Source organism: Bombus pascuorum, chromosome 12 (genome assembly GCF_905332965.1).
Source record: "Bombus pascuorum chromosome 12, iyBomPasc1.1, whole genome shotgun sequence".
NCBI lineage: Eukaryota > Metazoa > Arthropoda > Insecta > Hymenoptera > Apidae > Bombus > Bombus pascuorum.
The window spans coordinates 12,482,984-12,495,771 of NC_083499.1; the positions used below are offsets into that span (position 1 = coordinate 12,482,984).

Below are 12,788 nucleotides of genomic sequence, written 5' to 3' on the forward strand. Positions count from 1 at the left end.
TAACAATAACGATAGTGTGATTTATTTTATATATTTATTTATACAATAATCATTATAATAAATTATATATATAATATATATTTATATTATGCGTGTGTAGTGATAATATATATTGCATAGAAATAATGTTTGACACGATTTTGGCGAATAGGTTGGCTAAATTATGCCTTGTGACTCACACAATTAATTGCAACTGATACTCACCACACTCTTGCTATCTTTTGATTAAAATCACCATCGAGCCTCTATATTTTAATTTTGGACTTGCTTTCTTTCGATTGTAGGTAAGAATACGTGCTTTATTAAAAAGTAGCAAATTTTTCTGTATTTGTATGACTGTAAGTATATCGATAGTGCGATACAATAAATTATCGATATAAAATCTGTTGAAAACGCACAATTTGCAAGAAAATATATCTATATGAAGATAATATGTGAATGGAATTGTCAAGCTTCTTTCGTCAATGTTTCTTTCTTAAATTATATTAACATTACTGGATAAAAATTTTTTATTACAGTAACATGCTACACTTAATTTTATCGGTTGAAAATAAAAAAAAAATGTTAATACGTAACAAATACGTTGCTACTTCTTAATACGCACAGCTGTTAGTTCGCCATAATATCCATTATACTCTTTAATAATCTTACCTAGAAGAATATCTGTCTCACATTTAATTATTTAATATAATAATCATAAAGTATATATAATAAGTAAAACTCTTAAACCCGAGGCGATAGTTCTATACATATACACTGATCTTTTTTTTTAGTAGGTTGAAATACCTAAACAACAGTTTTACTTTTAACAGACACGCAGTCACACTTAGTGTCATTGAGCTGATCTTATTACATCTAATTGGTTTTCAATCTATTTCATTACAATCATAACATTAACAGAATATATCGGCGAGAAGTGTTTTACTATGATATGGTCTACTTATACAAACACAGGCAGTCGTTGAAAAGAGTTCTATGAACGTGCTGGAAACACTGCTTGTATATATCGTGTAAACGACATAAAAGGAGAAATGTGTATTCATGTACAAAAGAACGATTTATACATTTATATACGTAAACGCCATCGTTTGAGCTATTACTGAGATTAAAATGTAAGTATATTGCTATTCCTAAATTTATAATATATCAAAGAAGAAATTTCGATCGTTTAAGAAAATGTCTCTGATTGCTACAAATACCATTAAACATGATCATTTCTGAAACACTTTCTTTTGGCACTATAAAATATTGTATAATATATGTAAAAAACGGTATTACAAATAATTTAACAAATTCACAAACGATGAAGGAGTTTCTGACAATTCATTACCATTACTAATGATTCGTAAAATTATTCCTACTATATACTTCGCATATTCGTATGTTATATACATGAGATTCTATCAATGCAACAGTATACATTTATCTAACTAAAAGTTATACTCGACAAAATATATGCTTAAAGAATAAATAGTGAAACAATAACAAGTTAAAAATCTTACATGTAGATAAAAATATTCTCTCTTTCTCTCTCTCTCTCTTTCTCTCTCTCTCTCTCTCTATATATATATATACATATACATACACACATATATATATATATGTATACGTATGTATATATTTTATATATTTAAACATAGTTGCATCGAGACCCCACATAGATTTATAAATAGCACTATGTTACATATTACCGCGTGTAAACGAAAGAGAAACCATTATAAAATAGGATTTTTATTGTATCTTATCGAACTATCCGAGAACTGACGGTTATAACGCTTATTTGGCAACAATTATAGTTCACCTAAGTATTTCTCCCTTTATGCCTCGGAGCAAATCTAAATGTTGCACATACGTGTAGTAGTAGTTGAATGACAAGATGCATAAATTTGTAAAGAAAACGAGACAGTACGAAAAAGAAAAAATAAACATAATCACAGCTGAGTTGGCAGGCAGGTGGGCAATTGCAGGCATATTATTGGACAGGCTCGCTCGACATGCGCTTCACCGCTCTTTCTCTCTTTTTTCTTTTTTTTTTCTTTTTTTTTTTTTATACATGATTTTTGTGTTACTTGGTCGACATTATATTTCAATAGCCTGCTAAGCCCGTTTCATTGACAGATTCATTCTTAAACGTAATCATTAGTTCCAGGACTCGTTAAAGGTTCCTGAGCCTATTGAAATTAAACAAAAAAATTATACAAAATATATACATTTATATGGAGGTTCGATAAATAAATAAAGAAAAGTATATAAATAACATACACAATTCTTTTTTTTTTTAACGAAATGACACATCACACACAGTAATTACCTCTTCTCCAACCGTAGCAGTGGGGAGTGGAAACCTATTCTTTTCAAGACTAAATTGATCTTCCGTGGTTTTCCTATACACAGGATTATCAAAGTTCATACTCGTTACATTACGATGAAGGTAATGCCTATAGCATAATACTGCTACTAATGCGAGGAGTAACAGCCCTAAGGACGCCACGCCTATCACTATCCCAGCGACTAAACCAGGGTCTGTGGATTCAGACGCTAGACCACCTTTGCCATCTCCGTCTGTCGAATGCGTTGGATCTAAAACAAATTAGTCGGTCAGACAAAAGAAGGAAAGACGCGCGAACTAAATTAAAAGTAAGGCTAACTAATCGAAAAGGTATCGTCTGCTTGGTAGTTGCAAGCAATTTTTGCTGCCCTACTGGATATTACACAACGCCGAAGGACCCACCAAATTATGATGTGTTTGAAGACGCGTCTCTCGAACGAGACAGACTCAACCGAACCCTACCGACTCAACTTTACCAACCGAATGATTTTTTACTTCCAATCTCACTAGTGGTTCGCTTCCGACTCTGACTCGACAAACTAAAACCGTTTTCCTGGTCTCACCCGTCTCCTCTGAGAGTCGTTCTTTTCATCGAGAGTTTTCGAAATTGCCGATTGGTCTGCTTCCTTAAAAACAAAGCCCGATCAGCACTCGTACGAAACTTCGCGACTCTCTCCCAGGATCATCTATCCTTTCTGGATAAAGCGATGGTAAAACGATTTCAGGAATCATCGAAGGTGGCCTCTTCGGTGACACGTGAGAAAACGTTCCTCCGTCTGCCAACAATTGACGCCCAGCGTTCGATGCCAGCGCTTGACGCCAGTCGACGCTCTTTGGAATGCTTAATTTATAGCACGACTGTTCGCGGCAAGTAACGAAGCAACCTTCTAGGCGTCAAGTGTCCCTTCGTACGATCGCCCGAACATTCTAAACTAAACGTCACAGCCGTGACACGAACAGCCGTGTCAGCGGTGATCGCTAACTAGTACGATCACGACAAGCTTCTTATTATATACAAAGCCAGTTTTTTTAGCGATTTAGAAACATGCGTCTCGTATAACAATACACACATCGTTATTAATATAACACTATACACGTTATAAGGCATATCCAAATGTTTTTGATCAATTGATTATAGAGGTGTATAGTCGTATGATATAGAACGCGTGCAAATATACTTACGGACAGCCGTGGTTACGTTGAGAGGTTCGAGTCTCTTGAATGGTTTACTAATTTCTTGCGTTGTAGGTGCTACAGTTGTACTTACTGGATATCATCCCATATTCATGCAACATCGACGCAAAATATTATGATAAGTAATAAAATAATAAATGTAAGACAAAAGCACGATAATCATAGTATAATTCAAGAGTGTGAAACAAAAAATGAATCGATTAAAGCAATTCGATAACGATACGGTAATACAAAAAAAAAAAAAAAAAAAAAAAAAAAAAAAAAAAAATGTAAACATGCTTCGTTAAAATTTTGTATTCGTATTTAAATCGTAAGCGTTATTCCTATCGTAATGTACCATGCATTACCCTAACTTTGATTTCATTCTTTCGACTTGAGCGTCAATGCATGCGTATCAAATTAATGCGTGTAATTTACGAACAAATAATTGGCACGATCGGTATCGCTTACCTTTCTCCACGCACATCAAACCGTCAGGTAACAATCTTAGGCCGTCCGGACAAGCGCAACTAAGAAGAGGCGATTTCGAATTAATTCTTGGCGCTGGTAAACACAAATGACTGCAATGACCATTCACAGCCTGACATTGATTCATTCCGTCTGGTTGTCTGTACGGATGATATACGTGAACGACCATTGGATATTTCAGAGTTCGAAGAGACGTAACAGCTTCGACCGATTGACCGGTAAATTTATTTGCTTTAAATATCGCCTCCTTATCCCAGTCGGTCCAATAAACGTAGTCTTCGAACGTCGTGATACTGAAGGGATGCCTCAATGATTCCGGAGAATAGAGAACCGTTCGTACACCTGAACCATCGTAATTACACGATCCAATTATATTTAACTTTGCGTCTACCCAGTATATTTTCTTGCCAATTAAGTCCAGAGTCAACCCATTTGGCCACTGTACGTCATTGTCGACTATCACCTGCAAACGATAAGCCCGTTGTTTCAGAAACTTTACTCTTATATTGGCGACCTGCTCTGAAAGTATTTAATTAACTTTTGTCTTAAAAGGTCGAAGAAAAAATGAACTTTCTCGGTAGGAGGGAATTTTGAAAACTTTATCCAGTACTACTGCTTAATCTTATTTTATCGATCATTACGATATATTTAGAAAGAGATTAGAGATTAAAATATATATATATCTGTATAGAGAGAGAGAGAGAGAGAGAGAGAGAGAGAGAGAGAGAGAGAGAGAGAGAGAGTTTGAGAAAGCAATGATGCTTATAGTCGTACGATTGCAACACGTTAAATTATAACTGAATAATAGGTTCGTTCTATCTTCGATCTTATTATGGATCTACCGTTCGATGAGATCCATCCATGCCCGCTTTCTCTATGCGGGCTTCGTCGCTCCAATCGGTCCAAAACATCCATCCCTCCAGTGGATTCAAAGCTATCGCTCTAGGTTCTTGTACCCGATCTCGAATCAACGTCTTCCTCATATTACCCTCGAAATTAGCCAGCTCTATGGTACTCTTCTTAGAATCGGTCCAATAAATATGGCTGTATATCCAGTCAACGGCAAGTCCATCCGACGTCGTTAAACCATCGTCGATTACGACCGTACGCTCGTTGCCTTCGTCTATCGGAGCTCTAAACAGTGATAACGATAACGGATATGTAAGTAACAAAGTATTTTTTGTAGGAAAGAAGACGCAAAGATGCGCAGCAGAATGCACACGATATACGTAGGCCATAGGCGAGAAACGCGTTAAGTTGGATCTCGCGTGTTTTATTTGTACGTAAAGGAAGAATTCAAAAATTCGACACGTTGTCGATCAACGCCATATCGAAAAGATGTTTGCGTTTGATGTTAAAGTTAAATACGTGTTTTCGTCGTTCTTTTGAATTCGATTCGTCGTTGCTTACTTATAGATCTTCTTTTCGCTGCTGTCGCTCCAGAAGATCATACCGGTGCGAAAGACGAAATCCAAGGCCGCGGCCATTTTCGTGTCTTTCACTATACTCGTCGTCTCCAAACGATCCAGTGCCGCTTTTCTTATATCGTGCCTTCTGGTAAAGAGCAGACTGGCGTGACCTTCTGCCGCCTTGCAACGAGTATGGTTTCTGGGATCTTTAAGGTAACCCGGGGCACAGCTGCACTTGAAACTGCCCTTTTCGTTCAAACAGAACTGAGAACAGCTGCCCGGTTCCAAGCATTCGTCTATATCTGAAGCGGGAAACACCATTTCTTACATTCTTTCTCTTTCGTTGCGACAATTATTTTTGTTCCGTTAGAAAGACTTAAAAAAAAAAAAAAAAAAAAAAAAGAAGAAAGAAAGAAAGAAAGAAAAAAAAGAAAGGTACACCATTGTAGTATCGTAGGAGCGTGGTCGTCATTTTCTTATAGAGTTTTGTCAGGTATAACGAGAAGAGGGTTGCAACAAGAGGGAAGATGCTCGTATTCAGGCGAGTGAGAGGATGCGCGCATGTATGACGAGAAAAAGGAAAAAGAGCAAAGCGTCACAGCTTTTCTTCAGAGAGCTGTCTTATCGTTGCAAGTAAAAATCATCCGTTGTTAGAGTTATCTTTACTTTGCGAGCTTTCTGTCCGTCTGTCCTTTCTGACTGTTCCGTATCGTTATAACCATTCGTGTGCTGTTCCACGTCAATTGTCATTTACCGCGAGCTTTTATAACTAAGCTGCGGATTTTCACGCATTCGTGAGAAATTTAAAGATGCAAATAAAAAATATGCGGAAATGTTACAAAATACCCAAAAGTATGGTATTTAGCGAAGTAAAAGTATGAAGTTGTACCGAGAAGCAAACGAATATAAAGATTGATAACGAACGAATATAAAAAAGTAACGTCCTCGTGCGTAACACTTATATTTTATTATTCGTATATTATATCACGAAGATGGAAAATTATTAAAATCGTCCACTCTATCGGCATCGTGTTTTGCCAACCAATTGGGCTGGGACTGCGTCATGGAAACCGCGTTAACATGCACTTCGATAGACTTAAAAATGCAAAGTAATTGATAATTAACAGCGGGAAATGGCCAATATCGATCGTTACAATTTCAACGTTAACGTCGATAACAAAGAACGTGTTTTCGGGAATACTCTTGTCAAGTTACCATCGCAAGTCCTATTGTCGATGAGCCTGTATCCTGCGTTACAATCACACCGGAAGCCGATCGGCAGATCGATGCAAATTTGCGAACATCCACCGTTGTTCTTGGAACACTCGTTCACGCCACAAAGTTCTTCGTTCTCGTCCTCCCAACCGATACAATCACGGTTTTTGTTGCACACGCTGGAAAGAGGGATACACGAGCCCTCGCTACATTCGAATTGCGTCGACGGATCACAAACGGTGGTTTTGCCCGTGCAATTTTTCTCGTCGCTGCCATCTACGCATTCCGTTTTACCGTTGCAATACAAGTGGCCTGAAAAATATTTTTATACACGTATGTACGTAGGATAAAATCTCGAAGGTGTTTCGCGCGATGATAAATTAATGCCGAATAAAATAGAGGAAAAATAAAGAATGGACAAGTACGAGAGCAACAACTGCCCTGATCAACTTGCTTCTGCCACAACAAATTCCTGGTTTCCTCGTTCACGCGAAAGTCCACGCGTCTACGGCATGGCATAGTATACAACGTATAATATATCTTGCGTACATTACCAATAGATATTATTTAGCAGAGTACTATAAGCAAATTTAATACGTTAAAGGTAAAATTACGCTTCGTATCGATCTATGCGCTTTATTTCTCAAAATTAATCGTTACAACGTATCCGAAATGCGTTCAACGAATAAACTAGATATTTCATACTATACTATAGGCAGAGATGCTTTTATATAAACTCTCTTCTCAAAATTAGGATGACTGGTAATTACACGAATTAATCGGGTCATAACGTATCGATTATCTATATTTTACAGAGTACGCGGCATACGTTATTTACCAAAACTAATTACGAATATACATATACGCTAAATGCAGCATTTACGAATACAATAAACGCTTCGGGCCAACTATAGCCGAAGGATTTTCCTTCTTTGTGAATTTTCTCCTTCGAATCGCGGTGTCTGGAATTACGAAAAACGGAAGCTGGTTAAACGTTCTCGTAATTAAGTTTACCTGATATACAATTACGATGATCCCCGCATTGGAATTGATCCGGCCTGCATGTAACGTTGTGACACCGTTTTGGCAACTCGTCGGCCCCGTTGGGGCAGTCTCTTTCACCGTCGCACACCCAGCTTTTGTGTATGCACGTGAAATCGTCGTCGCAGTCGAAGTCTTCGTCCTTGTTGCAATGGCTTGGTCGTTCGCCGTTCAAATACTAAAAAGATTTCATAAATCTTTTACTTTGCGCCATCCCTTCCTTCGCACGGGTCGCTTCGTAATTTTCTGGACTTTGGGCGGCTCCTTGCGTTTTTGCGAACGTCGTTACGTAGAGGACTCAACGGTGGGAATTAACCGAAGCGAATACAGTCTCACGAGTATGTTAATTTCAAAGATCTCAACGATGACGCGAACGCCGAGCAAATGGTCGATACGCGGTTTTACCTTATTTTCGAGGTATTTGATACTAATATACGAAGTTGTGGAGTTTTAATTAATCGAGATGCAAAGCAAGCCCGGTTTCGCTGGTATGCTAATTAGGAAAGCGGCAACGATGACGAAACTACCTGCGATTGTTGAGATTTTTAGATGCAAGACCGACCAATTTCGCTGTATTTCCATATATTTTAGTATAGTATAGATAAAAAAAAAAAAAAAAAAAGTTACGTTTCTTTAATTTACTCGTTACGCGGTTAAAAGTTAACGGAGCGGAATAAATATTAATCGGGCCGTTTTCACAAAAATGCCGCTTCTGGAAGAAATAAAACTATATAGGAAGCGCTAGGAGAGAAAAATGACGCGAATCTACGGACGAACAAATTTGTTCATTCGACGTATTCACGATAGAAGAGCGATCGATAAAGACTATATATCGATCGCGTGAAAATAAAATATCCGATCGACGATGTTTTACCTGACATCCAACTTCGTCGATTTTATCCGGACAATCGAAATCACCGTCGCATTTCCATCGAGACGTTATGCAATAATTCTTGGAGCAGGCGAATTCTGACGGACCACAGGTGGCCGGTTTGCAATCTTGCTCGTCGCTGCCGTCTCCGCAATCGTCGTCGCTGTCGCATACCCACGTTCTCTGGATACATCGCTTGTTTGCGCACGTAAACTCGTCAGATCGACAGGTGTCGTCTGGAGAAAACGCGTTTTATGTACACGCAAGAAATGGAATAAACAAATAAACAAGGTAAAAACGATCTACGACAAAAGCGATACGACAAACTTCTTTTCAGCGAACCACCCGTATTTTAACAACCGAAAGAAACATCTTCAACCTTATTCTTTCGCATATTTACCGCTATTTAGGATATTTAACGTATCCATTATTCTCTTAATAATTTCGAAATGTTTCTTCTAGCTCGATCTCTTCGGATAAATTATCGAATATCATAACGTTAAAAATTGTATTCAACGCAGCTTGAGCTTTTCCGATTTTGAAGGATATCGTTTTCGCGAAGGGAAACCGGTGTTTCGCTGAAGAATTCGATGCAAATAACGTGCCCTTTATTTTTAGTTTACAGCGTCGCGCAAAAATCTTAGACCATCCGCGTTACCAGTTTCAACGCATTTTAAGAAACCCTTTCCACGTGGCACGAAAGACAACAGACGCGAGTTTGTTCAAGAATTATTCGTACGAAGAATCGTGAAGGAAACGATGCTACCGTCGCAGCGAATATTTTAAAAGCTCGATCGATGACAAACCGACTGTCGATTCTTGAGTTTAACGTATAGCGAAGATTTGGCAGGTGGTCTAAGGCTTTTACGCGGTACGTTTAACGCCTAAACACGATGCGCAACGTTAAAGAAACAAGGAAAAAACGGGGGAAAAGAGAAGAAGCAGCAAACATTGCTTAAACACGTGGAAATACATATATGCAACGGTATCTAAGAACATGGCGCGTGAACATGGATTTTTCGTTCGTACACAAGCTACCCGACGAAAACGAAATTCGAAGCGTAAAAGACCATCGTAAGGATCAAGAACTTTAGTTACTCGAATTAAATCTATGTTTTATTCCGCTTTTTTTTACGGCAAACAAGCCCTGGCCGCCGTGTCGCGAACGCTACGACGTTTAAATTATGCAAGAAGCTATTTGCACTTTGGAGAGGATGTAGCGGAAGGAATAAGTTTCTCGGCATAGTCGCGTAATTAAACGGGATAATTAACCGGTCCTTAATCAACGACAGACCCATACCGCTACTACGACGTTACTTAACATTAAGTGCACGACATAACAGGTAGAAACTACTAGCTTGTTCGCGTATGAGCTTAGAAATCAGGGGCTGAATCGTTCGTTACCCTCGTAGACGAGTTTTACCCGTGTGGATGAAATGGCACGAACGCTACGAACGAAAAATCAAACGTTCCGTGACCAATGGTGCTCGCGTAACGTCGATTCACGCTGAAATAAAGAACGTTTAACTGTCTACAATGACACTCGTCATCAAACGTACGATCAAACGAAACTTCGTTTCCAACCCTTTGCAGTTATTACGTGGAATTTCTTCTTCTCCATACGATTATCGATTTATCGCCAAGCTTTTTTCTAGTTGAGTGGCGAGCTAACTATCGTAAATCACATCGGTGGGAAAAACGATATTAACTTGCTGATATTTATACCAACGAATAACGACTATGTAGTTTGCGGAGACTTATGCATATTTATAATTTTATAAAAACAAGCAGAAAGCGTAATCGTTATAGCGAGTATTCTATTTTTTAGTATTATATTTCCGCGTACTGTCAAGCTCTGTGAATTTTCGTATCTTTGAACGTTCTACGAATGCGCGACGATCCGCTGTTTATTCCAGCAATTCCAAGTCTTTTATTCGAACATTTTGGTAAAATTAACGAACGTGTCGATATTATTTATACGGGACAGGCAAGAGTATACGGAAATAACGCGATCAAAATTTAAACGCTTGTGACACGTTGAAATTGAAAAATCCAAATCAAGCGTATAAAACATTTACGTAGAACGTTCTAGATTTTTCCTGCCAAATAGTAGTATCGGTATATTCTATATACTAAGCAAAAAAAAAAAAAAAAAAAAAAAAAAAAGAAAAAGAAAAAGAAAAAAAAGACAAACAAACAGAAGAAAAAAGCATAGAAGCTCATAAACGCTGAATTAAAAAGTTGGGGCAAAAATATAAAACAACAACGGATTGGTTATTCGATCGATAAAACGTAGAAATGTTATGTCAACGTACACATACTGTGCTCTATCGTGTATTCGATAAGACTGAAAGAGGATTACGCATTTGTTACACTACGTTATGTTATATTTCTACTAAACAACGATAAAGTATCTTTCGTAGAGTATTAAGCGTAACCGTTTAAACGAAAAAATCGGGATCGGTTAATGGAAAGGTGTCGTTTTCCAACGAGATAACGTTACTTTGTGCATCGACGAAGAACAAGCGAAAGATATCGGATCTTAACTGGAACGTTCACCCCCGTCCTGCTTATCAAATTAACACGGATGGGCGACTCCGTGTGTCGTTGGCGAATAGTCGCTAATGACCATGGTAGACGATGCGACTTTAAAGAAATAATAATTAAAAAAAGAAAAGAAAAAAAAAGAGATAAAATAGCTACGTTATTCGTCCTCGACTATCATCTGCTCTCCAAAAATTTCATCTCTGTAAAAGCTTTTTAATGGCAAGGAATCAAATACGTAGAGGCGTGAAAAAGCTATTCGAAAGAATTGATTGCTGAAAAAGGTAAAACGTTCTTCGGCGAGGCAATTACAGAGTTACTCGATAAATGGCAGGAAATCGCCGAAAGAAACGACGCGATCATTCGATAAAATGCTAATTTTGTAAAACTACGTGCAATTTTCTCAAATTTTGTTGCTTTTCCAACGTAATAGAATTAGCAATTGTCGTGCCGTTTCGATTTGCACGCGCGTCGGCCACGGCACGATAAACTCGATCTATCCTATTACGAATCCGTCTTATCGATCTAATCCGTTATTTGCATTCTTTCCATTACATTCCGGTTAATGTCGTTCGAGACGCGTATCAAAAACCAATCCATCGTCGTTTCGTATTCTCGCGTACTTTTAATCGATTAAATTCGGTAAATAGGTGCGACGTACGATGTATGCTTTATAACAGTTCGTTCAGAGTACGAACCATTTTAGGACACGCGTATATTCGCGAACGGTAACTTTCTCGTTTTACCGCAAGTACCGCATTTCGAATATTCTGCGCGCACATTTTTGCATATCGTACGAATCTTGCGTATTTCTGCAGCTTCGACTCTCGCATAAATGCATAAAAATCCGCAGTACTACTAGAAATCGCGTATCGTACAATTCTTCTACCTTTTGCAATAGCATGAAAGCATCGAAATATTTAATATCGCGTTACTATCGCGTCGCTCCGCATTCCTTCGTATTTTGCGAACGATTCTTCACGCGGTAACGATCGTACGTATATAACGAAGTTTCTTTCAACGGCAAAGGGTCGAATGATAATTCGGCAAGCCACCGAAGAAGCGAGGGAAAAAAAACGCAACAAAGAGAAACAACTACGGATACGATAGCGCGAACATGATAACGAGACGCGAATCATCGTGACGAAGAAAATGGATCGAGCCGCTGCGGCGAAAAACTCGGCACACTCGTGTATATATGTAATACGTAGCTATCCGAAAAGTATAGTTCGTGCAACCTGGCCACGAAGAGTCGGTCGTCCAAAGCTTTGCCAAGGGAAACCAAGCGTTTTTCGGAAGGGAAAAGAGTTTCGCTGACAAATTTGCTCGGGCATGACTCGAGGTTACTCCACGCCGAAGGAAGTTGTATATTTACATGGGAAACACGCTTCCACGATGATATCTCGAGTTAGTTTTTTAAAATTGGACAAATCTCTGCGTACGACGTATCTCGAACGATAAAAGAGAAAAAGGCTTGGAAAAGGTTTACGATGAGAAAGAACCGAGCGAAAAAAATACTTTTTTTTAAAGAGATTTTTTTTTTTTTCTTTTTTTTAGAATGGAATAGAATAGAATAGCGTGTGGTTACTTAAGGAGATATCTTTTCGTATCTTTATATCTTATTATCGACTCGTTAACAGGGTCGTTTTTCGAATTAAAACTGTACTCGCGGAACGAAGATTTAACGAAATCGAAATTTCTCAAATTTCCTGGTACA

General features: G+C 38.2%; 1 protein-coding gene across 9 annotated transcripts in view; it reads right to left on the minus strand.

The window, feature by feature from the left end:
- Window positions 1-17: 17 nt before the first annotated feature.
- Window positions 18-12,788, minus strand: part of LOC132912902 (low-density lipoprotein receptor-like) — a 65,365-nt gene continuing 52,594 nt past the window's right edge. For 8 of the 9 annotated variants that reach the window (XM_060970710.1, XM_060970714.1, XM_060970716.1 and 5 more), the window contains 9 exons: window positions 8,531-8,763; window positions 7,630-7,834; window positions 6,616-6,927; window positions 5,402-5,702; window positions 4,834-5,125; window positions 3,974-4,454; window positions 3,512-3,595; window positions 2,312-2,580; window positions 18-2,171 (listed from right to left, as the gene is read on the minus strand). In XM_060970710.1, coding sequence (XP_060826693.1) covers window positions 2,127-2,171; window positions 2,312-2,580; window positions 3,512-3,595; window positions 3,974-4,454; window positions 4,834-5,125; window positions 5,402-5,702; window positions 6,616-6,927; window positions 7,630-7,834; window positions 8,531-8,763 — 2,222 coding nt within the window. In that variant the 3' untranslated portion in view covers window positions 18-2,126. The remainder of the gene's footprint in view (window positions 2,172-2,311; window positions 2,581-3,511; window positions 3,596-3,973; window positions 4,455-4,833; window positions 5,126-5,401; window positions 5,703-6,615; window positions 6,928-7,629; window positions 7,835-8,530; window positions 8,764-12,788) is intronic. The other variant, XM_060970711.1, reaches the window with a different exon arrangement.